We start from the raw sequence: 27,925 nt of genomic DNA, 5'->3' as shown, positions 1-27,925 counted from the left end.
AGCCCCCGGGGGGCGCCGCCTCCCGACCCCCCCTCGCCCGCCGCTCGCCGCCCCCCGCCCCGGCCCCCCCTCCGGAGGGGTCCGACCCCCGGGCACGGCGCGGGGCGGGGGGCGGCGCGGGCGGCGCCCGCGGTCCCGTCCCGGGGCGGCGGAGCGGGGGCGGCGGGCGCGGTGATTCGCCGCTTCGGGGGCGGCGGGCGCCCGGCTCATGCATATTCATGAGCGTGATGTCAGAGGGGGAGCACAGCGCGCGGTGACCGCCCGAGAGCGCCATTTCCTGGCGGAGGAGGCTGTGGCTGAGGAGGGACGGGCGGGCGGACGGACGGACGGACCCGCGCGGCGGAGCTGCCGAACGGCGCCGCGGCGGCCGCGCGCCGGCAGGGGGAGACCGCCCGGCGGCGGCGCCCGGACCGGACCGGACCCGACCCGACCCGACCCGACCGACCTGCGCCGTCGCCCCCGGCGGGGTCTCCTGCCGCCCGCCCCGGCCGGAGCCGCAGACAGAAGTTTGAGCGTCCCGGCAGCCTCCCGGGGGAGTCCGGTGGCGGGCGGCGACGCGGGGCTGCCTTAGCCGCTGTCGTTGTCGCCGCCGCCGCCGCCTGCGCGGGCGGTGGGAGCCCCCCGCGGCGCCGGGAGCTGGGGGGAGGATGGTGGTGCGGGAGCGATGGAGCTGAAGCGGAGCATGGCGATCCCGCGGCTCCTCTTGCTGGGACTGTGGGCTGCGGCGCTCCGGGACATCGCCGCCGTGGCAGGTGAGAGGGGCGGACGGCCCGCCGGCGGGCGGGGGGGGCGGCCGCGGCTGAGGGCCGGGGGCAGCAGGGAGGGGCGGCGGGGCAGTGCCCCCCCGGCCCGCTTGGGCGCGGCAGGAGGGGCTGCCCCGCCGCCGTGAGCGGGGCCGTGAGCGGGAGCCTGCCCCGCCGGCGGCGCCGGGCCCGCTCCCCGCCGCCGGCCGGGTCCCCCCGCAGGCAGCCCCCGCCGCGCCCGCCCTACAGGTATGGCAGCCCGCTGAGGGCGACCGCCGAGCGCGGGGCCGCCCCGCCGGCAGCGGCTGGGTGCCCGGGGACTGGTCGCCGGGCAGGAGCGGCCTGGCGCGGCGCCGGGGCGCGGGGTCCGCCCGGTGTGGCGGCCCCGGGCAGCCACAGGTGGGGGTCGGGGCCGGCCCGTTGTGGGTCGTTCCCCCCCCCCCCCCCCGCGCCTTCACGGCCGGACGCGGGGGGCTCCGCCGCCTCTGTGGGTCCGTCGGCTGGGCCAGCGACGTGGCGCTCGGGAGCCGGCGGGCAGCCCGGGCTGTGCGGGGTGCTGCGAGCCTCGCCCGCCTGCCTGCAAGTAGGGAGTCGTAAGTCGCAGCCCAACTAATCCTCCTCGTTGTTTGCGGAGGCATTGCTCTGGTATTTGCCTAGCGCGGATCGGCGCCGAGGAGAGCCGGGCGCTAACGCATTCCTGAGTGGCTTTTGTTGGGTTTTCCCTCGCGCACTCATTTTTTCCCAAGTTTCAGCCCCGAGTCGGCAGGGAAAGGCAGCGTGTGGGAGCCTCTCGGCGCCCGGGCGAGCCTCCCGCCCGCTTCCCCGGGAGTTTGGGCTCCGCGCCGCGCGTGGAGCGATGTGCGTGCCGTGGCGGGGAGGCTGCGGGGCGGGCGGCATCGCCAGGTCAGGGTCCTCGGGAGTCTGAGGAGCGACAACCCTTTCCCTTGGCGTGCGCGGGTAGACATCCTCCTCTCTCTCCACTCCCAGAATAACTTCAGAAAAAGCATACTTCTGTTCATAGGAATCAAAATATTCAGAGGTGGCAGGTTTAAAAAAAAAAAAAAAAAACCCCAACAAACAAATTCATCGTGTATTTTGACAACTAGTATGTTCATTTGTCAATTCTCTCTGACAACTCATTGATAATAAATTTAATATAATTTTATTCCCGAGCTATACATCTCAACTCCTGCAGCTCTTACAGGTAGGCTTGGAGGAACCCATTTGGATGAGATAGCATTCTTGCCAGCACAAGAAATAATCAGATGAGAAATCGTGAGTGGGAGAGTGGAAAGAGGAATAGGTGGAAATTAAAATCCATATTGGCCTCCTATGTGCTTCTTCCTGATGCCTGCAGGAAGAGATGCTGCAGCTAAAACTGGATTTTTGTCAAAAAACTGTGAACTTATTAAAAATCCCTGGTCTGTATTTCTTCATTTCAGTTGATCTTGACAGAGGGATTATACTTGGGCGATGTGGAGAATTACAACTCAGGCTGAACCCTTGTACTGTATATTAATTTCCTACATCATTAGTTTGTATGGGAAATGAAAACCATAAAGGGTCTCTTAACAACAACACTTTGTTTAATTTGTGGCTAACTCTTTCAGCAGGGCAGTCTGAGGAAGGCAGAGTGGTTTGCTTTTCCGTGAAGGGACCTGTAATGAAAGTGTGTGTCAATTTACGCATGCATTCAGCAGCCTGGCTACCTCAGTTTTCTGTAAGACAGAGGGAGCTGCTATGAAGCTTTCATGTTTTATTCCAGTATTATGAGTTGTGAAAGGGAGGATGCTTTCTGGCATGCACTAGGACATGTAATTTGTGTTATAGATGAGTTAAGTAATGCAAGGTTAGATCATCCTCACCCAGGGTGATTAAATCCTTAGCCCAGCAAACGAGCTGTAGCAACTAAACTAAAATGATCATCCTACCAGTTTTCCAACACTCTCTGTGCATTTGCTAAATTAGTAACAGGAGATAGAAAGGCAAAAGGCTGAGTGTGGGAAACTAGCTGTTAACAGGCTGGGGGATCTCGTTAAGGAAAGGAGTAAGTCCTGCCTGTGTTCTAGGATTGTTCCCGGACCACTGGTGCCTGCCTGCCTGTGTTCTGGGACTGCTCCCAGACCACCGGTGCTCTGCTGGGTGCCGGTGGCGGAGCACCAGCTGGTCTCACAGTGCTGGCTCCTTCTTCCAGCTGTTACAACCATGCTGCGAGTCCCTCCGCTGTTGCTCTGTCCTGAGAGGTGGTGCCCTCGTGACTGTGGGAGGCCGACGTGTTGGTGAGAAGGGAAATGGCACATGAGAAATCTCTGGATTTGATCACCGGTCAGGCTGTAACACAGTTCGAGAGCAACAGTGCTGCTTACTTAGCAGTGCTCTGGATTTCAGGACTGGCATTTTTCTGTCTGGCTCTGTAGGCTAGCGAGGCATCCTGTGCGAAGCTGACCAGCCGGTGAACTGGGTGAAGTTGTAACGTAATGTGATACGTGGCTGTGCAAGAGCAGTGGAGTGATGGAGTCATTTATTTTTGAAGGATGCGGAGGCCACTGCCAGGGCATAATATTGAACTAAGCTAGACCTGTTCTGGTCTGTCAGTCCTGTGCCACTGCATAGGAAATGGCCCCTCTCCCTAACAAAACTAGCTTTACGTTTATTTCCCACCTTCTTGCTTTCCCACGGTCTCCTTTGATCCTCCGGTTCCTCCTTTATATGCCTTTCTTTCTTAAATGCACTTACGTAGTTGGCTTCCATGTTTTCTCATGGTAACACATTCCATATATTCGCTTCTGCTTGAGGGAAACACTCCCCACCCACCCACACATGTAACAGTGCTCCGGGCCAGATTCTGATCACTTCTGTATCAATGTAAACCTGAGCAGCTCCACGACTCTGGCCCCACTGTTTTGGGGTTGCAGCTATATAGCTCTGAATATAAAACACAGTCCTTTCGCTGGACTGAAGGGTCAGGGAGGCTTGTTTGAGCACACGCCCACATCGCACAACAGAAGTATCTGTTCTGTAAACAGTTCTGCTCCTCGGCGAGGTATGCTGTGGAATAGGCTTTGCTTTCACGGGTTTCGCAAATTGCAGAGAAGCTTTCTATAATGCGGAGGAACAGTGTACGCTGAATAACGAGACAGAATTGATTCTTTCTCATATCCCATCTCCTTACAAATGCATACAATGGAGCAAGCACGATGATTTCATAGCAGCACCGGAACACCGTAGCTGAAACTGAAGCCTGGGGAAAAGAGGGAGGTGTGGTACCATGTTGAGTGAACGTGCTTAGCACTGCTGGATCGCTGACACGGTGAAGCTCCAAGCGTTTCTGGCTGGCTCTGCCGGGGCACTGCTCTGCAGAAGCTCACCCTGCTGTTACATGAGTTGAAAAAAGCCTCGTGTACAGACTGAGCCGCCACTTTTCTCCAGCAATTGTGCTTTCAGTGCTTGCCTTTGACTATTGCTTAGCAGACATAGTAGAGCAGTGCCAAGACTAACAGACCCCTCTGTAAGTGTGTGCTGGTAGGGTATGTAATTCCAGACCACCAACCTAGAGTAATTTGCTGTACTCCAACCCCCCTTCTTCTGGGGGTGGGGCGGAGTAGTATTTTTTTTTTAGGTATGAAATTTACAGGATCTCCAATCAAATTAAAGGTGTCCCAGGGTCAACCCGTCAAACTAAATTGCAGCCTCGAGGGAATGGAAGATCCCGAGATGTTGTGGATCAAGGACGGAGCAGTGGTGCAAAGCGTAGACCAGGTGTACATTCCAGTAGATGAAGAACACTGGATCGGCTTCCTCAGGTACAACAGATGCAGAGAAGGAAGAATAACGTGGAAACTATTGCACAGTTTTCTGCTGTCAGCTATATCTATGCAACTGCAGTGCCCTTGGCAGGGCAGGGTCCTCAGGTCTGCAGTTCAGCATGTGGCAAGGGCATAACTGAGAGCAGAATTGAAGCCACTGAGGGCTGAGATTTTATGTACTAGAACCATATTGGTTTCCTGACTACTGTGGTGACAGGTGCTTTGCTAATGCTTGTGATGCTTGAGACGTGACTTCAAGGTGAAAGGATGTTCTTGCCTTGTTTGTTCATCTTGTTCTGCCGTGCAGCAGGAAGACTAAGGTCTGACTTATATAAATAGGTTTTCTCTCTCATACTCATTCCGTTCTCTTACTCTCTCTCTTGAGCTGTCAGCCTGCCTAAAGGGTGAGGATTGTTAATTGAAATGAGACTCCCAGGACGACATCCCCTTCCTTTCTTTGGGGAGGAGTGTTTGTCACCTGAACCATCCCTGAGTCATTTTGCAGAGACTTTCCTAATACTTTTACACTACGTGATATCAGTCCTGCCCCACTCAAAGGCGCAAAAATTCTCTTCTGCAAAGCAGCTTTCTGTGCCTTTATTTCAGCAGAAGAGGGATGTCAGCTAGTTCTGGAAGTACCGAGTTAAACAAGACCCAAGGTTCTGTTCTGGCTTTTTTTATGCATAAAGAGAGCTTGTACAAGCAAGCATGCTGTCACTGTGAGGGCTCAAAACTGTTGACTGAGAATCGCTCTTCCCTGAGCTCCGGCTTCATCTCCTGTTAGGTTTCTTGGATTGACACTGCACGGAGTCTCCAATTCCAGCGGCTAAAAGGCTCTGTGCTAAAGCTTGTCTGTAAGAAACATTTTGATAGGAAAAAAAATCTGTGCTTAGTAAAACTGTTGCATAACATGTTGTGGAAACAGCTTGTCTTGAAACTATACCATTTACTTGTCCCCAGTTCCACTAGTTAACTCTCTTCGCCCCTCACAATCTCTCAGTCTGATCTCCTTTCTCACCTCTTGTTTTCCTCCACTGAGAACTTTCTGCAGCACCAAGGCTAAGTTAGGGTGCTAAATCTAGATGTGTCTGTATCTTTTTCTCCTTTCTTCTCCTAAAGTGATCATTTCTACCACTCACTGTGCGACTCTCTGCTGCGATCGCTGTGTTTCAGAACATGCGTCCAGATGGGCAGGACAGCTGATGCCATGTGAAGGTACAGCTCTGAAAAATCAGGCTGTAGCGGGTCCGTTTTGTGCATATCGGCAAACACTCTCCCTTTTCTGTCTTCCTCCCTGAGACATTCTTCCCCTTCCCCCAGGCGAACTGCTAGTGTTAGAAAGGCAGGCAGCAGGTCTGCGGAGGATCCCTGCATGGCAGCAGACGCATGGCTGCACATCCCACGGGGGGCAATCAACGTTTGTGCATTGACAGGCGCTCAGAGTCACACTGGTGCCTTTGGTAGCTGAGACCTTTTTGCTTTGGGACCAAATTCTGCCCTTACTCACCGTGCTAGCCTCATGTTGCTAATGGCGGCGAGGATGCTACAGCCTTCCCGCGGTGGAGCAATGAGCAGAATTTCTCCCCTGAACTGCAGGCCTACCACTTGAATGCTGCTCAGTCCCCGTGGCTGCCTTCCCCTGCTTGGATGCATCTTCTCAGAAGGGGAGCTGTTGCTGAGCGAGGGAGGACACAGAAGAGCTCGTAGGGTGAGGTCCTGTGCTGGAGCAGGCCAGCATAACCCCTTGAAATCACAAATCAAGATGCCCAAGGAGTTTTGCAGTGTGAGGCACTCTTATCCCAAGAGTAACACTGAGTGCAGTTGAGGCGAGCGGGACCCTTTTCTGACCCATCTGTTACTGTATGAGGCTGTCACCAGTCCTGTCACCTAGCTGAGGCAGAACAGGCTCGTTGGAGGTTTGTCATTTGGAGTTTCCTGCCAGCTCAGACATTGTAAGCCACGCTGTTGCTCTTGAAGGCCAGCTAGAGTCACGATTCAGGATCGAGATGACCAACCCCTTCCTATCCTCAGAGGACACAAATGGTGGGTTTTCTGCGAGGATGTTTCTGAGGAAAGCTGTCTGCTCTGCTGAGGATTCCCTCCACCCACTTTAGAGAGGAGCCTCCCGTCTCCGCTGTTTTGCCGCGGGCTTTGTGCTGGCTGGCTGTTGCCCTCCTCCCCAGAGCTGGCTGCGTCTCAGTGGGTGTTGTCCATGCATCTGGTTTGCCAAACACTGGAGGGTCCTTTGGGGCAAAAACATGCATTATCCACGTAAAATATCGATATGGCTTTTGACTTTTTTCAGCTTGAAATCCGTCGAGCGGACAGATTCTGGGAAGTACTGGTGCCAGGTTGAGAACGGGGGGAAGAAGGAAGAATCACAGCAAGTGTGGCTCATAGTGGAAGGTAAGGAGGAGTAGTAGTGTTGGTTTCCTTTCAGGGCTGACCCACCAGTATGCTCTAGGTGGAAGTGGTGAGAGCAGATTGCTCCAGTGACAGGCTTCTTGGCTCTGAACTGTTGCTACTAATTGCAGTGAGACTGCTACAGAGCAGGAGTAAGAAATAGGAGAGTAGCTTCAAGGAGAGGAGCTGTCAGTTCATTACCTTCTGGTTTTATTTTGGCACGTTAGGAAACAAGATCCTTTTGTGCACACATGTTTCTTTCCAGCCCCTCAATCCATTGTTCCTTTCATCTCCAAATAATTCATAGAATGATGGGAGAGTTCAGGTGGAAGGGGATCCATGGGGATCATCTGGTTCAACCCACTTCTCAAAGCAGGCTCACAGCCTGGTTCTGTGTATCAGCCAAAGAGGTCTTTGAGGGCAAGGTACAGTTTTAGCCCAATTCTGACTTTCAGGAGAAGCGCTGTACATCAGCGCTTCATAGCTGTGGCTGTTCCATGTGGCACTGTTTTGCCCAGTCTTGTCTGATAAAGAATAACTTCTACATGGTTGCCCGAAAGTCACCCAACGCAGCGTGGATTGGTGGCTTCTTACTGTCTCTAGTTTCATTTCCCTTGAGCCGTGATTGTGTTAGATCCTCAGAAGCTAGTAGTTGTAGGATGGCTTAATATTTGGTGAGGAAGTTGACAGGAACAGTGCGTTTGCAGCAAGAAGTGGCTTTTTGGATGTAATTGGTAACATTTTGGGCCAGAGCTGAATCGACAGTCTTAAAGAGGGGGAGCAGGGAGGGTGTCCTGGGAGGTGGTGTGGTCTGGGTGTTTTACAGCAAGGGTCTCGCTCACTCACAGCCGTGGAAACGTTCATACCAGTTATCATAGGAAGAGGAACGCTTACCTGCTGCCTTCCATAAATCCCAGGCTTTTGTCCACCTAAATTTTCAGGTGCAGTTTCAACTGGAGACCATTGTTTACAGCTTAAAATGCTCTCTATTGTGCAGAGCTTCCATTTCTATTCCAATTACCATGGCCTCTCCAGAGGTGGCTGCATTGGCATGGTGAGTGCTTTAGGAGTGATTGGGTAGCTCAGTGTGCTAAGCCATCTGGAAAACAAAGGAGCCCTTCTGGATAGCACAGGCAAAAAATATCAAAGTCACAAAAACCAGCTACAGCTAGGTAAGGGGGAGGGTTGATAACGAAGGCCAACGCTTACAGGGGAAGTGTAAGCTAAAAAAATGCAACTAGTCGCCTTTATGAGAAAAGCAAATATGGCAGAAGCTAGTTAAACTTGAACTGAGCATGTAATCATGTGAAATGGAAGTTAATGGAAAAAAAAAAAATCCACCCCTTATCACTACTTGTTATTTTTAAAAAATGTGTCAGCTGTTCGCGTAAGAAAACACCGGGGAATGCAAAATCCCATCAGGCCCACCTTCACTATTATCTCTCTATGTATTTCTTCCCTGGTCGTACCAGCTTTGTCTGGAAGCGGTTGCTGTGTTGGTAACAACCGCTGTCCTCTTTGACTGAGAGAGGATCTTTACTCTGGTCATTTGCAGCCTTTGGTAGGTGCTGCCACCCTTCAGTGTGCCATACAAAACAAGTGTGGACTACTGGTGATCTAACTTAAAGTGAGCTCGAACAGATTTCTATGCTGTCTAGTACCTGCCTTGAGATCCACTGAGGTAGTCTGTATCAGGCAGAATTTGTAGCGATGGTATTTGAACTGCCTTTGTAATACAGCTAAAATGTCTGATCTAATGAAACGCTCCTCAGAATTTACGAAACCAAAATTATTTTGAAACTGTTTTCTGGTTTAGAAACTAGGCTCTGGCCTTACTGAGAACATGATAGTGTTCGATGCCCAGAGAGGTGATCTAAGAGGCACCCTGAGGAGTGTGACCATCTTAAAAATACGGATTATGTTTCTTACAGAACTTTCCCTCTGAAATTACACCTCTGACTGTGCGGCTGTTCCCAGGGCTGCTAGCCCCTGTTGTGGCTACAGTCAGAGCCCTAGCCACACCTGTATGGACACGTCCCCCTGAATTAACGCTAAAAACTGAGCTGCAGGAAAAAAAATCATCCCTGTAGGTTGCATGCCAGCTTGGAACAGGGAACAGATAGGCTTGTTTCCTTGCTTTGCCACTGATTTCCTGGCTGTTGCCTCTCAGTGCCTCCATGGTGCATTTGTGAAAGGGGGGTGCCAGCACTCACCTCTTGTACCAGGAACTGGGAGGCTAAACGTGTCGCAGACAGTGAGGTATCCAGGTAACATACGTACGGGGGCAGCGCAAGTTCCTGAGCTGGATGAGTCAGCCGCACTCCCTGAACTATGAGAGTTTTAATTGTGGTCTTGTCTGATCTGGTGAGCTGCTCCCAAAGTGAGAAAACCTGCTGAGCTGGGCAGGATCCTCCGGAAAGGTTACCTTGGGTGCCAGGGCAAAGGGACAGGAGGCAGGGATCCTGCTCACAGGTAGAAGAAACGATGGTATTTTCCCTTCTAATCTTCCCTGGAGAAGGAGGGCAAAGCAGGCGGAGGTGTCACAGCTGTTACCTGGAAAGTTTATTCACTTTTATTGTTTATGTATGACTGCAATAAAAAAATACAGTAAAACATGTAAGCAAAAACCATCAGTAAATCATGATGATGAATATACCTGTCCTGAGCATTAACCTTTGCACAGATAGGCACCATCATTCCTGAAGTGACCTATTTTTAGACCTGTTTTAGTTTGTTCATTTACTTGCCACTCTAAAGGGAGTGGCAAGGAGGGTACAAAGAAGCTGCCACCTGAAAGACACAAACAGTGACTGGATGGTCAGTGAAAGATTGAGGACACCGCTTTCAGCTGGAGTGTAGGGGAAATGTCAAGCATTAGGCTTCGACATCACTATTTAGGCACCTACCTTAATTGCCTGCTGTCGGAGGTGCTCAGCATCTGCCACACCAACTGGAGCTGCTTGGGTCTGTCACCTTTGGCCAGGGACAGACAGTGTAATTTAAGCAAGTGAATGCACAGTGTTGTCGGTGCCTCTGTTTCTGTGAGGCGTCAGATCAGCAGTTTCCAGAACACTCTTTTTCCGGATGAGAATACCTCATTTTGGTGTAGGCGCAGTCGGTAGTGGCTGTGCTCGGCGCCCGAAGCTTTGAGTATAAAAGGGAACTCAGCATTTCTCTGGCCCTTCAGCTCCTCCACCAGCTGCCAGAAGCACACACTGGCTGTCCTGCAGGGTCAGCGCTGGTGCTGATGGAGTTACTGGTTTGGACCACTGAAACAACAGAGTTTTGGCATTGCCCGTAAGAGGAACCACATCTCTTGATGTGTTGAGTTACGCTCAGCTATTGCGACTTAGAGATGACCCGAGGCAGTTAGCATTGCAGCTGTGTCTTGCTCCCTATGGGCCTGTTGTACCAAGCAGGAGTCTTTCCACGGTGGGGAACAGACAGTTACCAAGAGAGCTGTGTCCATGGATAGCCTTCAGCTCTGAAACAAATTACCCCTAACTCCAAGGCAGCCTGGTTCTCATGGTGTTGGAGCATGCTGGAAGGTGGCTCCAGTCAATTAAGCTGTGGAGAAAGCATTGTAAATGATCCCAGTCTCTCACCTGGGGGATTCTTTCCTCATTTATGGGTTTGTTAACAGCTGCTAGTTCAACACATTCACAAGCTTCAGTTTTTAATGCATGGCAAGAAGTATCTGCAGCTGGATTAGGTATTTTTTAAAGTGGTGTCTGCCCCTGCTGAAGTTATTGACTGTTGCCTCTTTAAGCTCCAATCTCTCCAGCTGAAAAATTGAGCAAATACTGCCACTAAAAGCTATCTCACAGGGGAGTCTTGAAGGAGACTCAGTGAAAGAGGTTTTTCAGAGGCATTTGGGAAGCAAGCACTTTTTTCTCTCCGATTTCTTCTAGTGGGACTATGTAGACTTCATGCCCTGAGGTGATCCGACATATCTTGTTCTTGTGAAGGGCTTGGAGGGAGTCGGATTAGGCATAGAGGCAGGGCAGATGGGTGTCCAGTGTTGGGCACTGGTATTAGTGGAAATAAACAAGAGGCAGGAGGAGTCTCTCCAGTTATTATCACTTGTCTGTTGCTTTTCTAGGTGTGCCCTACTTTACTGTGGAACCTGAGGATGTGTCCGTGTCCCCTAATGTCCCATTTCATATGGCCTGTGCTGCTGTTGGTCCCCCTGAACCAGTGACAATTGTCTGGTGGATGGGAGACTCTAGAGTGGGGCTTCCAGACATCTCCCCCTCCATCTTAAATGTGTCAGGTAAGGCTGCTGCCAATGCAGGGGGTCACTTTGAGCATCAGAAGAGAAGAGCTCGCTTCTGATCATGCCTAGTGCCACTGGGTAGCCGCATAGTGTGAGAATGGTCTTTGACTGTACATTGAGCATTGAGAGATCATGATCATATACAAAGCCAGATCATCTTGAGGGGTGATCATTGCTCTGTGTATTTTCTGCTGGCTTGAGGTGCACAGGCTCTTACGGAGCTTGGGTGGGGCTGGCACTGTGGTAAAGATGCTGCTGGACAGATGGTGCATTGGGTGCCTCTTTTGTTCCACCTCGTGGAGGCTGTTCGTGGTTATATTAAGTGACTCTGTTGGTGACATTTGGCTTGGAAGTCTCCAAGCATTCACGTGTAATGGATGCCACCTCCTCCTTCTGTGCACGGCCATGTCATGTACTGCTTTCCCCTCTCTTTCCCCTCCTCTCTCTTCTTGCGGGCTTGCTGGATACTCTTATCATTAAAACCTGACCGCCTCATGTAATTGTTTGACACTTTTAAAGGGGTTGTATTGGTGCTGAAGCGGGCTGCTTGATATCCTCGCAGACCAAGGTTTGCCCCAGAGTGGGCACTAGGTGCATGGTGGTAGGACTGCCTTCCCCAGCAGCATCAGCTGAAGAACTCAGGAGCCAGTAGATGTTCAGGCCTCTCTTCAGCCCACTTTCAGGGAAGGGTGATGTATCTCTACCAGGACCTGACCGCAGCTATTCATGTAGCTACCTCCTAAAGGTAACTTTATTCTAGTTAGTTGTCCAACAGCTTTGTGTTGCTGCTTCTTTTTGCTGCTGTTTTATTACTCTCAGCAGCCCTGAGCCAAAGCTGAACTTGCTATTTAGAAAGAAAAGGTTTTATGACTAAGAGTCATCTCTGGGGCCTCTTCATCAGTGTTAATACAGTTACACCCAGGGGGAGTTTCTTTCTCTACATCTTTGGCCATCTTTTGAGCTATCCAATCCTGTTAAGCCTTCCCTTAGAACCTAATTTGTATGCAAATCAAAACCCGGTTTGTGATTTGCAATGGTTTTATCATCTGCTCCCTCTCTTACGTAGCCACTCGATGCTGTTCCAAGTTGGAAATGAAAACTGCTCCCTTATGATATAATCTGCCTGTTGAAATGGAGACTGAAAAGATTGATAGTTGAGAGGGGAAAGGCAATAAAAAAATAAGTCTCCCTTCCTCCACTGAACTCATCTCACAGTGCCTCACAAAACTTCTGTCATTGTGGGGCAGTGGCATGGAGGTGTGAAGAAGGGCATCTGCACCTAGCGATTCTCCAGATGAATTGTTCTTATATATATTAATCACCGGCACCTTTCTTTGCCCCTTTCAGCATTCTTTGGGATGTCCCTTGAGCAGATCTTGTCTTTGCAATGGAAAAAATGGAACAGGACGTAAGCTGCATGGTCAAATTGCCCAAGCATGTCAAAAAAAGATGGTTGGTAAGAAAACAAGCATTGCTAGCTAAAGAAAGTAACAAATTCTGAAGAAAATAATAGTGAAGTACTGGCTAGAAAGCAAACATTTAGAAGGTACAGCAAGCCGTTGGTTTGGTAAAAGGACTGCTGTATTTGGAAAGCAGTGCTGGCAGCGATGCTAGAGAGGAAGGAGATCTTGGTTTGTGGTGTGTTTCATGTTTTCCTCAGGGCAGGGCTGTGTTTGGTTCTGTCTTTGGGACATGCCTACCACATCAGGTCCTGTTCTGCTCCGCTGCCTGGCCTTCAGCCTGCTGGCAGCATTTTCCTCTGCTTCACTGGGGTGAGCGGACAGAAGCTAAAATACTTCGCTCTTTCGTTTTATAGCAGTCCCTCCTCTCTTCCACTTCTTCACAATGCCGTTAATCTCAGGCTTGGGAGTTGAATCAAAGGGCAAAGACGGACACTGTGCCAGCTGTCCTGTGCAGCTCTGAAATCTTTTTCCCTCCTAAACTGTATGCCCACAGTGTGCCAATCTTTAACTTTTCTCAGACAGAGCCCTGTAAAGCAACTGAGGGCCAAGTCAAGTGAAAACATATGCTGGACACACTTCTCCAAGCAGCTTTGCAAATCTGTCTCAATTCTGATTAATTAGCAATACCTATATGCATCTTGGAGCAGCCAGACATCATTATGATGCCATGTTCAGGCCCTGTGGGATGGATGCTCACAGAAGAGAGGGAGTGTAATCCTCACTTATATTCTATCACCCCTGGAAAGTGCCTCAGCGCTGATGCAGTAGCATTTTACTTCCACTTCCTTTGTGTGTCTTCAAAAGTCTGATGCAAGGTGAGGGACAGGTGGGAATTAGCTTGAAATCTGCAGCATCTGGTTGGAAGTTTGCCTGGGCTTATAGCCCAGTTAGAAGATGGTTGTTGCTTAGGTAGCAAGCTGAGGTCCAGAGCATTGGCCGTTGTATAAGCACATGGTTCAGCATGATCCTTGCTCCAGAGATGCTCACCAGAATGTGAGAAGTGGACATCTACTAACTGAGCACTGTGACCTGTTGTTCTGCCAGACTCATCCTTCTTTTTCAGTGCTTTCTGAAGCTCCCATTGAAGCTTTTCTACATTGCCACACTCTCTCCATTAAAAATGTGTTTAGCACGTTAATTACATTGAAATCCACGTGCCTTTGATTGGCACCCAGTTCAGCCTTCCAATTGCCTGTGCAGCTTGAGCTGGATGTCACACATAATTGAAATTCTGCTGAAGGTTGAAGCTGGATTATATAGCTGTTTGTGTTTCCTTTCCTTTTCTTGGCTGATCTCCAGGTATTAATCAAAGCACAGTTTTCTCCTGCGAAGCTCACAACGTAAAGGGATTGTCTTCATCTCGGACAGCCACTGTTCAAATTAAAGGTGAGAGAGCGCAAGAGAATGGGCAAGGGACTTGGGTTTGCTCTCCGGGGAGGGAAAGTAGGGCTCCTTAACGCAAGGGGTTGTCTCAAAGCTGCTGGCAACCAGCACCAGTTGGAGCTCTCAGCAGTCAAAATAATGCTTTATGCTCTAACAGCAGTTCCCGCTTGCTATGCAGGGCTGTATCCCAGGCTGTTGAAAATGAACCACATCTGATTCAGGAGTGGAAATGTGATGTCAAATAACAGTTTTTCTTTGAAAAGGAGAGAGCCAGAGCCATCAAATTGTTTGTGAGAGATGAAGCTGGATATAAATCTGTAGCTGGGGAAATCTTTCCTTCCTGGAGATAGATGTGTCTTGTTAGAGCTAAAGAGGCCATTACTTCTGCTTGCTTCTATTGGCATCACATTAGATGCAGAAAAAAGACAAGGAAAGCGCTCACCAGTGGCCAGTAAAGTCTGCTCATCCACACTGTTTTTATGGATTTTATTTTTTTAATTCTTTGCTCTTTAAAAACTCATTCAACATGAGTAGTTTCTAGCCTTTGCATGACCAGTTGCCATTTGGAAGTCCCTAAGTTGATGTCACGTTTCCTCTGTTCCTCCACGTGACTGAAATGGGGATAATCAGAGCAATCAGCTCTTCCCCTCCTCTTCACGTTGAGATGCTTCTGCATTTGAATTTTCAGTCATGCTTTAATGCATATTAAATGATACGATTATCAGTTCCAGGAGAGGCATGTCACAAAAATCATTTGTTCCAAGTGGTAGCTTATTGCTCCGTGTGAGTAAGAGCAGGCATTTATGTCTGTATTGGAACTCACAGTTGTATAAGCTAATATTCATTTAACGATAGCTTAAAATGCAGCTGTAGATCTACCACTCTTACAGTGTATTTTTCTTCAGGACATTGTGGTTACTGCTATGCCAAGAATGCAGTATGCTGGACTAGTAAGATTTATAACTTAATTTAAAAATGTTTGGAGTTGTTGCCTTAAAGGCTTGTCTACACAGGGGAATTAGTTATTGTGGAATATATCTTCTATGGATATTTTTATCCTGGGATAGAATTTAGTTCGCAAAGCTATTATGCTTTAAAAAAATCTCATCAAGCTGTAATTTGAAATAACATTTAGCATAAACAAGCTCTTTTCGTTTTTTAATGTTAACACAGATTTTTTTTTTTATGATTTTTAACCATTAATAAGATGAAGGGGTAAAGACCTCAGAATTCTCGCATTTCCCAGCAATTACATTTAGCCAAAAGTGCTCCGTAGAGGTCAATCATCAGCTAATGAATCCACAGAACCTATTTGGGAGGGATGTATCACCATCACACACTTGTGCGTGCACACACACACTTTTTAGAGCTGAGGAAGAGCAAGCTTAAGTGATTCGGCAAGTGTTGCACCAGTATGTGGCACATCCTAGAGATAAAAACCAGGTTTTAAATAGCAAGTCCAGTGCTGTAGTTGTAAAAGTTCTAACTGTAATACCTCAAAGATATGTCTAAAAGAGTAGTTATAAGCTTAGGGAAGTGATGAGGTTCTTCTAAAGAGCAGAAGTTTTGAAGACCTACTATAGCCCCTGTTAAAATTAAAGCAAAGCTCCTAACAAGGACATCAGCAGGCACAGGAGCAGGCCTAGATAATGTTTATTTAGTCCTTGAGCCTATGAACACGTAGACATCAATGAAATAACTCTTGGGAGTAGCTGTCCGTATATGCATGATCAGGTCCGCTTTCTGTTACAGAGATCCATCTGCTAACGAGGACTCTCAAGTCTTTCTACAATTTATTAAACAATTTGTTTCTTTGTTTCCAGAGGCAAATATTTTTGCTAGTAGATTTACAAACTGTTTAACGTTTCTTCCTATTTGCTGCTGTTGTTGTTCATTACCTATTCTCTGTAGTGCCCACAATGTGCTGGGCATACTCCAAGCAGAAAATTACTGTTATTGTAGCCCACAGTCCCCAGCCGTGTACAAAGCCCCATTGTTCCAGCCACTCTACAAGCACAGAGGAAGTTAACTCTCATTATGTTAACACTCAAGGTCCTGTTTTCAGACTGGCTTTGCTCTCCTTCATTTGTGCGGCTAAGACTTTTAGGGTCGTATCCCGTGTTTCAGAGCACAAGAGGAAACAGCCACCCAGAGTTTTTTTTCCCAACGGATGATGGGGAAATGTAGCTGTCCCTTCTACAAATTGCAGTTAGAGGAAGGTGCTAGCAAGCTGACCCTCTTCAGTGGCTGTCTCCGTTACGGAGTGGATGTGTTAGCAGTTGATTAGTCTCACTGGTGGTGTAGCCCGTACCTCCTTTGGGCCTGCCACCCAGTGTTGAAAATGACATGTTGCTAAACCCAAAAGTTACATGTGTTTACAAACAGCTTGAGGTAAGGGCAATGTTTCAATGATATCCAAGTCAGCAGTGAAAGGAAGCTTTTTTCCCTCAAAGAGCTTACAAACCTGAATACCTGACGTCAAAAGGGAAAGAAACCAAGACACAGAAAAGTAAGTTAACTCACAAAGACCTTTCACTGAAAGGCAAAGAACTCATTGCCCACCTTCCATCCCAGCCCCGTGCTCTGCTGCCTCACCTCCCACCCGCGCACACTGTTCTTATCTAGGTGGCAGCCCCTGCCCCGGGTCCTAGTAACTAGTTAACCAGACAACAAAGGCTTTATAGGGTTAATCTATGGCACCGTCTGTTCCCTGCCCCATCCTCTCCTCTAGGCCCTCTAGAGACCTGGGAGAGGGGGCTTTGGTCTATTCCTTTCTCCTGCAAGATGGCCCTGTGGATATGCTGAAGGCAGTATTGTGGTTGTCCTCAGCGCAGCGAGAGACAAAGGTGCTCTCTGGCAGAGTAGAAGATGCAGCTGGAGCAATCCTGGTTTGCAATTACTTTTCCACTGGATACAGCTCAGCAGAGGTAGAAAATTGAGTCTGCAGACAGAGCCCTATCCTGAGGACCATTTGCTTTGTGAAAGAGGACTCCTGAGGGTACAATTTGTTGAGGTGCTGCAGGAAAAGTATTACTTGTGGCAGTAGCGTAAGATTTTTTAAAATGAGCAAAAGGTCAGGGGAGAGGCTAGTATTCATGAAGCTGGTAATTTTTTCAGGAGTGAGGTGCCTTAATGAAAACAAAGACTCAGGAGTGAAAAAGAGATGGTGAGGGATATATTGGGAAGAATAGAAAGTAACCATGTGGAATTACAGTGGGAAGAAAAGAGAAGGCAAAGGGAAGCATTGAGGATCCTCAGAAGAAGCCAAAGAGCTCAGGTTAATGCAACAACATACTAGAGGCTCCTGCAGTGATGGAGGTGTCTGGTCAGAGCGAGAGCAGACGGGCAGCGCCCTGGTGCTGTGCAGTGGTAGGAAGCACAAATATCTGCTTAAATGGCCAGTCTGGGGATCCTGGTTTTCTTCCTGGCCCTGCCCTTAATTTCTAGTGTGGTATCAGCTATGTAACAGGCACTCCCTTTGCCTCGAATTGCCCCTCTATAAAACAGAGGGCTTTCTGAGTTTATTCATCCCAAGCCTAAAGGAGGCACAGTTTTCAGTCCAGGCTCCGTCCCAGGGTGTTTCAAGAAGAGTTTGTAATGGGCACCTGAAGGCAGCGCTTTCATACTACGAAGCGGTCTGCTGCAAATCCAGCTGCAGGGTATTGGGGTCACTGCAGCAAACCACCCTTGGACTGGTGCTGGCAGAGCTGGTTTCGGGGGCTGGACTGAGAAGCAGGGATTTTAATGCCCTGATTTGGTTCACAATGTAGGCCCACAGGCAATTGTGTGCGCAGGGCTGGGTCATGCATTGCAATGGAGGGGGCAGGGAAGAGGGCTGAGTAGCGAAGGTGTAAACATCACATGCTGGCATTGCTATCAAAGAGATCAACTGCTGCCTGTATGCATCAAGCAAGTATGCTGGACTATTAAAGAATGGATGCCAATAGTTTGTTCAATGTTAAAGTAATAGTTAAATTCACAACAGTCAGGGACACTCTCTAAAGATGCAATATTGTACCATGTCTGTTAGCGATTTCATTGCATAATTTCTAGCCTCAAGCCTCTGCCATTTTCATGTGAATACCTGCTCAGTTCTGTGTACGCTGAAAGGTCTCTTTGTTTCCTTTATAGCCATGCCTCTCCCGCCTCTCAATGTAACTGTAAGCCAAGTCACCAGCAGCAATGCCAGTGTGGTCTGGGTGCCAGGATTTGATGGCCGCGCACCCCTCCATTCTTGCACTCTTCAGGTATGGCCCCTCTGGATTGTCCCCTGCCCTGCATGAAGAATGGGACTCCCCTGGGCTGTGGCATTGCTTGGGCCGTCTTTTGTTCTAACTGCTTTGTAGCAGTGTTTGAATTCTTATTCCACAGTTTTAAAACATGGAAACTTAACAGGATGCATCTCAGGGTGTATATATAGGTGCTAAAGAGCAGGGGATGAAGTTTTGAGCATGAAGTGTCCAGCTGAGAATTTGAGACCGGCCCCATTCTCCCTCCCGGCAGGTTATCGCATCAGTTGCTCCATGGCAGCTACTCCATGCAGAGTATTACACTGCAGCACGTATGAAGCACATACCACTCTATGGGAAGTGCCCTTGAGTAGCGGCAGGGCGCTCGCGCGTCCTGCTAGCACGGAGCAGCTGCCCCGCGGTAACTTGTTGCAGTGCAGTCAGTGGCCTGTGACTCCCATGCCAGCTCAGCCCTGTGCTTTGCGGTGCCAGAGGACATGCTAGGATCTGGACATACCGATGAGCCCAAGGGATGAGGAGCTTGCAAAGTATAGGATGTGGTACAGAAAAGGTGGGAATGATAGAGGCAGGAGACAGATTGGGCTTTTTGATACAAAGTCGGGCCTATTTGCATGTTTCAGAGTAATCTTAAGCCCTGCCTCTAAATCTTGTTTGGTTTTCCATTGTCAAAGACCAATTCTGCCCAGAAAATCAAGGGTGATAATATCCTTTAATTCTACTGGGTGCTGAGTGCTCAACATCTCTGAAAAATTGGACTGCTTCTTTAGGTTCCTGGGAACAATGGTAGGTGTCCAACTTCAGGCAGAGTTAGTTTCTAGCGTTACACACTTAACTGTAAAATCAGATCAACCAGCTGGTAAGCGAGTGTCAAAAAGAAATGGTGATTTCTGAAGCAGGCTGTGCAAACACAGCTAGGCACATTCCCCATGGATTTATCTGCCAGGTGTGAATACTGGGCCCCTATGCTTTCCCTACCTGATTACAGCAGCAATGTGAGCTGGAGTGGAATTTCTATGGCCTGTTGCCACCTATGTAGAGGAGGATTATAAACACAAGGTGTGCTGGAAGCAGCCTAGCTAATTTACTTGCAGTCCTCTTTTTATTTGGGGAGGAAACCAGAGATTTCACGCTCTGATATTTATTCCCATTCATAAGTAAAAGAAACCATCATCTTGTTTTAACTCACTGGCAGAAGGAATGCCTGAATATAGCTGGCTCCAGTCTCTGGGTTTTGTTGCTGCTTCTGTTCTTGTTCGCAGTTGAAAATGGTTTTCTTCCTCTGTTTTACAATGCGAGTTATCTCCAGTTGGAACAGCCTATTCTGTCTGGCTTGCATGCTGCAATGCTAATCACCCTGGGTTTTGAGTTCCCCCTCTCACTTTTGGCAGGGGCAGAGGTGGGGGGGTGGGGGGACATGTGGAAAAGAGGCTGAATCAGAGCAGCTCCGTTTCTGTCCACTCAGCAGTCTCTCACCCCTTTTTTAAGCCTTTTATGTTCTGTTTGGGGAGGACGAAGTTCCTGCGTTTGGATCTGGGAGCAGGGTAACTTGGCAATAACCCTCCACTGACAGAAAGCCATGCTTCCGCTGTCTCCCACACTGAGAGATTTTGTGAGAAACACTGACCCACATTTCCCTGTGAAAATGCACGTGCTCCTGGCTCCCCACGATTGCACTTCTGCTCGGAGCCTCCCAGAAAGAGAAGGGGGGTTGAAACTTGGCTGTGGTTTTCTGGCACTCGGGAATTGCAGCGGGTGCCCCAAGAGCACCGTGTTCAGACAGGCAGATTGCATCTGGGGACAGGGTAGGGAATGGCCGTGTTTACTGACTGTTAACACAAGCCATGTTCCAGGGTGTAAAGGGAGCAGATGTAAGAGCACTGACTCTTCAGACTGTTGAACAGAAACACATCATCAAACTGATGGGGTTTTACACAAAAGTCTGCTTGTTTTTTCCCTGCTTTGGATGACACTGATAATGACAACAATATGTTTTTTTATTAAAGAAACTTGAGATTCTTCCTTTTTATTAGCCAAATAAATCACTGGGCCGAAAGTGTGCATGAGAATGAGCAGAAGGGCAGGGAGAAAGGGATAAAGACTGCTATATAAAGACTATAAAGTCCACGTGAGTGTTTCACTTTTGTCAGTACACCTTGCTTTTACTCGTAGCTTTAGGCTGAGCCTGGGAGCTATGCAGTGATTTCTGGTATTGCCAGTACGAAAGCAGGAACATTGAACCTGTCTGTGCATTAAAAGCACACAGTGATACCAGATTTAAATTAACATTCATGTTGCTTAAAAGCTCAGGTTAAAAAAAAAAAAAAAGAAAAAAAGAAGGGTTGCAGGAGTGTTAAAAAGTTTCTTTTCAGTTTAATTTGAAACTGTTTAGTTGAACCAAGCCACCAGTGTCTACCATGTCTTTAATCCACTACAAAACTGAAAATATACAAACTTCTGACAAAGGAGTTGAGGAAAAGGTGACCCTAGGCAACAGGGAAGTTGATCTACCAATACCAATTTTCGTTGCCCGAATTTAGGCAAGCATCAGAAGCCAGCAGCTAGCACTCAAAGCAACAAGCACATTTTGTTTTCTTTAAAGGAAATAATAATCAACTGTAGAATTTGTAACATAGGTAAGGAAATGTTTTAAAATATGGAACTAAATTTTCAGCTGGTGGAAAATTGTTGTACTGCCAGAGTTAGGAGAGTGATGTCACTTAAACCAAATAAAGGCATGGCTCACGATTCTTAGTTTGACAACCCCCTGTTCAGTATTTTAAACACCACTGGTACCGTATCTATTCTTACACATTCCTAAAGTAACCATGAAATGGATTCTTATCCGTATGGACCTGTTACTCATATGGCTTTTGGTAACAGTCTTCTCCGTTTCACTCTTGGCACAGGTAGCTGAGTCACCAGACGGCCAGGAGGTCTCCACTGAAGTCACCCCAGTGCCACCCTTCGCCTATGGCGTGCAAGGCCTGAAGCATTCCACCAACTACAGTGTTCGTGTGCAGTGCAGCAATGAGATGGGCAGCTCCCCTTTCACCGACAGAGTTTATTTCCAGACCCTGGAGCTTGGTAAGCGCATAGCAGACAAGAACAGGAAAGCAGTTCTGAATCTGAAAAAGAGACGATGATAAACTTCATTGAACTGCTCCTTGCTAATTCTGAAATGCAGGAGACGTTATACTGTCAGATTGCTTGTCCACTCTAAGGGTCTCCTAACACCTAACATAAAACAGTAATATGCAGTCACATGTGGTTAACAGCAATGATGCATGATACACAAGCTGATTGAGCCACGGGGCTTCTGCATGCTGGGCATATGTCCCACTTTCTCCGAGATTCTTGGGGTCTTGGAAAGAAACGAGAGACGCTGACCAACCTTATCTTCTCCACTTGAGGCAAACGTAGTGCTGGTGGCTTACAGAAGTTGTTCTCTCCCCTCACACTCTCTTTTCTGGCTGATCCCAGGGAAGATGGTGAAACTGTCTGTTCAGCCATTTTCAGTGTGGATAGTGCCTTATTTTCCTGCAGAGTTACTGTGTTCTGTCCTCTGCTTTCAGCTCCAAGCAGCACCCCACAAAATATCCACGTTATCCAAAGAGATCCTGGTCTGATTTTGGAGTGGGAAGATGTGGCTCCAGATGTGCTGAAAGAAAATGTCCTGGGATACAGGCTGGAGTGGATTCAGGATAATGTAACTCAGGTAACAGATCGAGAGGGGAGCTGGGCCATTGGACACAGAGTTGGAGAATGTTCATATTAAATTTTCTAGGCATTAGGGTCCCTCATCTCTTATCCATACCAGGGGACTAGATTGCTGGCATTGCTTTTGTGTAAATGGATCTATTCTGATTTGCAACAAATCCTCAGTATTTGGCCTCAAGATTTAGGCCCATTTCTCCCTTCCTGGCATCTTCAGAATTCCTTCACTTGAATGTTCATCTGCAGACAGACCAGTTCTCTGCTGTTCCTTGTACAACAAGGACAACATAGAGAGAATTCAGTTTGTGTCTCTTTCTAGTGTCGTCCCAAAGGCAGCTCAGACAGTGCAGGATCTGGGCTTTCGGTCTGCTGTGACTGAGACTTGGCTTTCCAAATCCTAGCAGTAAAGTGTATTTAACAAGTGAATGAGTTATACTGTAAAGCACAGAAAGAAGGTTGCGGATTCTTTTATTTCATTTACAATATGTAGGGAGTTGAAAGGACCTTGTCAGGGTAGAAGGCCTTTCATTTGTTCTTCAGCATTGACCTTTCCTAGGTACCTATCTGCCTTTGAAGTTCACAGCATTTCTTATGGTTTCTCGCTTCTTAGTATGTATTTAGGCAGTGCTTATTAATGATGAACAAGCCTGTAATAATAGACAGCTAGACGGAAAAGAGACTTATTTCCTTTTTTGCATGACCCATTTCATACTAGGTCAGCGTCATTGACTTTGAATGACAATATTTTGAGTTCCCATTGAATTTACATTGTGTCAGTGGTGGCAGCCAAATCTTCATGGGTTTACTGCAAATGATGTGTATGAAGAAGGTCCACAAAATTACTGAAAATACGTTGGCCTTGCCATCCTAAGTGAAAATTGGCCATGAAATTCAGAAGCCATTTGGGATTTGGTCAACAAGTTAGAACAGACAGACTCCTCCCTTGGATTACAACTGTCAGATGCTTTGCAGTATGTTAGTGCATCTTTGTGTTTAAACCACAAGAAGGAGGTGTATCTTTTAATAGCAGAAAAAAAACCATTTCTATAGCAACTTTCATGGAAGGACCTCAAAGGAAGAAATCATTAAACCTCATAGCTTCTCTATGCCCTGGGAAACTGTTAGCAATTTTTGAGAAGAGAAACCCAAGATGACAGCCCAAGTTAGTGGCAAAACTGAGACTAGGACCCAGGAGTCAGAACTCCCAACCCTTGTTATAGCACCAATGAAGTACACAGTAACGTTTTGGTTTATTTTTAAAGGTGAAGTTTTAGACTAGATTCCTTTTAAGATAGCTTACGGTTTGTTGCTATTTGCTCTCAGGGGGAGATGATCGTACAGGATACAAAAGCTAATCTCACAACATGGAATCCTCTCAAAGACCTGATCATCAGGGTGTGTGTGCTGAACTCTGCAGGATGCGGGCCCTGGAGTGACCTCTTCCTGCTTGAAGCCCAAGAGGTCATGGGTGAGTGTCCACTGCCTTCCCTTCACTTCGGGGAAAAAAGTCAGAAGCGCTGCAACTGCTGGTTTTCTCTGACCCTTCTCCTTGCAGTGCTTACAGCTGACTGAGCCACATGGCTTTATAAAACAGGACACTTCATCAAACAGAGTAGAAATTAAATAATATTTAAAGAGCTGATATAAACAAAAGAGCTTCTGGACACTACTGTGTCATCTTTAACGGGCTTTTGCTGTGCTTAGTGCAGAGCAGGGCAAGGGGAGACACAATAGAAAAGGTACAAATGAAGGTTTGAAATCCTTCATTTAGGCTTAAGCCACACACATTTACAAGAATAAATGTGACAGAAAAGTCCTCTAGCATAGGTTCTCTTCTTTGATTTAATTTGAAGCCATTCCTGACTAGTTTCAGTTGAGACTGATTTAAACCATGGCCACATGGAGTTTTGTAATGGTTTTACTGAATGTGTTTGTATTAAACCAGTTTAGCTCTCTCCATGGAAAAGCTGAGCTACTGGTAGAAGAGGGAGATGATGGTATAGAAGCTGTACCATGCAATCTGGACCACGCGGAAACATTTGTTGGGAGCAAAGACCATGCATGTGTGCAGTGCATTCCTAGTGATAAAAGGGCACTTAGGTTCTTCTGTGCTGGTTTGCTTGCTGCTTGTATTTCACAGTGAACGTGAAATGGGAGTGAGGCTATGGAGAAGGGCAGGATGTTATACGGGGAGATGGGTAGAAGGGAGAGAAGAATGCTGCTTGTGAAGCAAACTGTAAAACAACTAAGAGGAAGACGTTCCAAATAGAAGTATGTATTGGTAATAAGAAGTCAGCGAGGTGCAATCATGCAAAAATCCCGCAGTCTCCTGAGGTTTTGTTCCCAGCGCCTGTGGCAGGACAAGACAGCAATCTCTAATCTCTGATGCTGACCCACCTGCCGCTGCTTGCTTCCCTCTCCATGTGCCTGTTGAGAAATTGCATGGACGTTGATTCCTCCTGATCCCTCCACGCTTAGAGATGGCAGGGGCAACCTAGAGTGGGGCTCACAGGCAAGCAGGTGGTGGGAGATAGGGGCAGAGTAACCAGGAGAGAACTGTAGCCTTACTTGTAGTAGTTCATCTAATGCTGGTTTTAGTGTGCATGTTACTCAGAAAGGCCTTTTGGCAACCCGGTTCCTGTGATGAAGTCAGTACTGACGGTTATGTGTTAGCACACGGTCACTGTGGGATCAAAGCCCTCCAATTTTTTAAAGCAGAATGAAGGTGTGTAGAGGTCCAGAGCTGACTCTTCTAGAAGCTGGGCATCAGCTCCATCAATTTTTTTTCTCCTGCTTTTTGCTCAGGTATTTTCTGTGGCACCCAAACACAGAAAAGTACCTCAAAGGACTGGAAGATCCCTTTGGAAAATGGCCAGCACTGGCAAGAAGCCCCAGGGAATGTATAGGGTTTGCATTTTACAGGGAGCTGGAATGGAATGATCCTGAAAGCACAATACGTTTGCTTGCTTTTATTTACAAACCACTTCAAAAAGAAGTAGCATCAGGAGTGGTGCTTGTTCTGGCCAAACGCTGTCTGAAAGCACATATATTTCTTCACAAGCATAACAGGCTGGAAAGAAAGGATCACTGTGGAAACACTGACAGGCCTTAAGGAGCAGAGCTGCGGAAAGACTGCAGTTTTGTTTCAGGCCTGATAGAAAATATAAGTTGCTTCCTTTCCTAAAATAGCAAACTGGCACGGGTTGCTTTATGTGAGAAATGCCAGGGGTGGTTTCTGACCAGCTCCCAGTGCAGCAGTAAGGATGACTAAGCTTGTATAAACTTTAAGTTGTATTTGTCATCACAGCAAAGCTGGTTGGAGTTCCACCCTGCTTATGCAGAGATCTTGTGTGCTATTAACAAAGATTGTTTTAATATTTTCAGAAACATTCTCAGTAGAAACCTTTCTTTTTCCTTGCGGAGAGGGGACCAGAATGGTCTAATAGCTTTTTCCTTATCTGTAATCTTCATGATTGTATGCAGAAGACTCTTGGATTATGTTCTTTGCACACCTTTGTGATATAAAACCTGCTACAGAAATAAAAGAGATTCTGTCATCATCAAAGGGCTCCTAAATACTCATTTAAACTCATCTAATAATACCGTCTTCTCTCTCCCTTGTGCAGTCTTAAGGCATATGCTGTTGGAACAGGGGGGTGCAGGAGATAGGAGAGAGACAGAGTTGAGGGAGGAGAGGCAACTCGTTTTTTACTTGGGCTGCAGCCATCCCCTCTAGTTCAGTGGCACGAGTGGGAAGCAATGATCTGTGGGGCAGAGGAGGAGAAGCAGTGAATTTCAACATTCATTTCTATTTCTGACACATTTGCTATAAACTGTGGGATGGGCTCCTGATTCCTAGCAGTTTAGAAACCAGAAGAATAATTTTGTTTTGTTTTGTTTTCATCCATCTTCCTTTTGGAGGGACCCCCTGGAAGGTGACCTGAATCCCTGCTCTCTCACCAGGCCAGCTAGCAGACAGAGACTAGAGAAACAGGCCAAGAGAGGTTTGTCTCACCATAGGGGGAAGGAAACCTTATCATTAACTATCAGAAAAGACCTTTTACATCAGTGTTGTTAATTGTTTCTACTGTGATTGTTTGGCAGAAACAGCCCAAGTGATTGGCTTGGGAATTGTGGAGAGGGTTGGAGTTACCTTTCATTGTATTTTCATTCTACTTCTGTTTCTGATCCCTCTCTTTCCTCATAAGCAGCCTTGAAGTCTGGGTCAAAAGGTGCAGCAAGGGGGAGTATCATAAAACCAAGAGTCTATAAAGCCTTCTGGGTGGGAAAAGAATACGTGAGTCACTGAAGGAGATAAGATGCTGGAAAATAGGTGCTAAAGCTCTGATAATTTGTTTCAAGTGGAGAAGTACTAGTCTGCTTCCTCAGTGGTCCAGAATTCTGTTTCCTTAAGCTCTCTGTGTTTGTTAGACTAACATGGCTTCTTTAAAAACTTGGATGATAAGGCTAGACAATGTAACTAGCAATCAAGCCTTAGAAGCCTTTTGCCCGCCAGGACTCTGCCAGTAAGGATGTCTGACTCCTTTTCACAGAGATCTGTGCAGAGGTTCATCCAAATCTCAGCCCATTAACCTAACGTCTCTTTTAAGGACAGGTTTACTTACACCTTCATGACATACAGCATAATAGGATTATTTACATTGTCAAAGATGAGGAAGGGAGTGTGAAGATGAATGAGGTGCTTAGGGACTTGTTACCTATTCTTGTTTGCTCTTAAACAATTTGGAGATATGAGGGCTATCCTAGATTTTAATAAATCCATTCAAATTCACATTTCATCTTTAGTAATTGTATTTGGAGAAGAAATCTCTCAGGGAATTGGATTAATTTATCTGTTGTTTGCCAAGCATAGATAATATTCTTTTATTCATAACCATATTGCTTATCTTCCTTCCCTGGCAGCTTACTCAGATTGGCAGCATCTCCAATTTCTTCTGTAGACAGTTTGTAGTCAAAAGTATACGTATTCTGGGAGCAATTATTAGACCAGAATTGGAACCTGCATGCTGGCTTATTTCTTGACTCTCAGGGCACTTCTTAAAATTCACTTTTTCCTTGGTAGAGAGACATTGAGAAGTTACAACCAACCAACAACGTTGGGAAGTTTCAGCCAAAACCAAGTCCCACAGGGTGCTTCTCTTTGTGGGAGGCGTGAGAGGGGAAATGTAAATATTTTCAACCAGATTGCCATGAGGCAATTGTTTTTCTCTATTGTCTTTCAAAATGTTATCTGGTTAGCATTCAGACAGTGCTGTGTAGCCTGGTCAAGGTTCTGCTGGCTGCCTAAGACAGGACAAGGTGAAACCTGCACAGAAAATGCTCGTATTAAGCAATCTTTTTGTCCTGAGACCCCAGTTTAAAGCACCCCAGATCATGAGCTCATGTAAAGTCGTATAATCTGGAGCAGCACCTTTTACTTTCTTGAGGCTCAAAACTAAGAATAGGTTCTGATAACTGGATGCATCTGCTCTGCCTTTGCTGTGTGAAAGAGCTAGTTTTTCTGATGATTGACTGAGTAGCTGTTTATGCCAAATTCCAGTGCACAATGATCTACTGTGTACACCAGATCCAGCAGCATGGCTTTTCCATTTAAAAGCAAAAATATCCCAGTATGGTCTGTTTACCATTGACAGTCTTCTATTTCCTGACTGGTATTTTCTCCATCATCTAGGTGGCCAGAGACAACCACCTTATGGGACATCCTGGGTTCCGGTGGCATTGGGCATTCTCACGGCTCTGGTCACGGCTGTTGCCCTGGCTCTTATTCTCCTTCGAAAAAGAAGAAAGGAAACTCGGTTTGGGTAAGGGAGATTCTCCTTGTGCTGGTTGGAGAGATCTTTGCATTCTCCTCCAGTGTGGTTTCTGA

The 27,925-nt window shown here is 47.4% G+C and overlaps 1 protein-coding gene across 1 annotated transcript in view; it reads left to right on the top strand.

Annotated features, from left to right (window-relative positions):
- The first annotated feature begins 664 nt into the window (after positions 1 to 664).
- TYRO3 (TYRO3 protein tyrosine kinase) overlaps positions 665 to 27,925 on the top strand; it is a 42,088-nt gene continuing 14,827 nt past the window's right edge. Inside the window, exons 1-10 of the mRNA XM_059819421.1 lie at positions 665 to 752; positions 4,363 to 4,546; positions 6,855 to 6,955; positions 11,055 to 11,225; positions 13,991 to 14,077; positions 18,206 to 18,321; positions 21,231 to 21,408; positions 21,897 to 22,039; positions 23,362 to 23,506; positions 27,731 to 27,860. Of these exons, the coding sequence (XP_059675404.1) occupies positions 665 to 752; positions 4,363 to 4,546; positions 6,855 to 6,955; positions 11,055 to 11,225; positions 13,991 to 14,077; positions 18,206 to 18,321; positions 21,231 to 21,408; positions 21,897 to 22,039; positions 23,362 to 23,506; positions 27,731 to 27,860 (1,343 nt within the window). The remainder of the gene's footprint in view (positions 753 to 4,362; positions 4,547 to 6,854; positions 6,956 to 11,054; positions 11,226 to 13,990; positions 14,078 to 18,205; positions 18,322 to 21,230; positions 21,409 to 21,896; positions 22,040 to 23,361; positions 23,507 to 27,730; positions 27,861 to 27,925) is intronic.

The sequence above is a fragment of the Gavia stellata genome, chromosome 7, assembly GCF_030936135.1.
Source record: "Gavia stellata isolate bGavSte3 chromosome 7, bGavSte3.hap2, whole genome shotgun sequence".
In the NCBI taxonomy this organism is placed as follows: domain Eukaryota; kingdom Metazoa; phylum Chordata; class Aves; order Gaviiformes; family Gaviidae; genus Gavia; species Gavia stellata.
The sequence above is the reverse complement of the archived record's forward strand: the minus strand, read 5'-3'. Positions and strand labels throughout refer to the sequence as shown.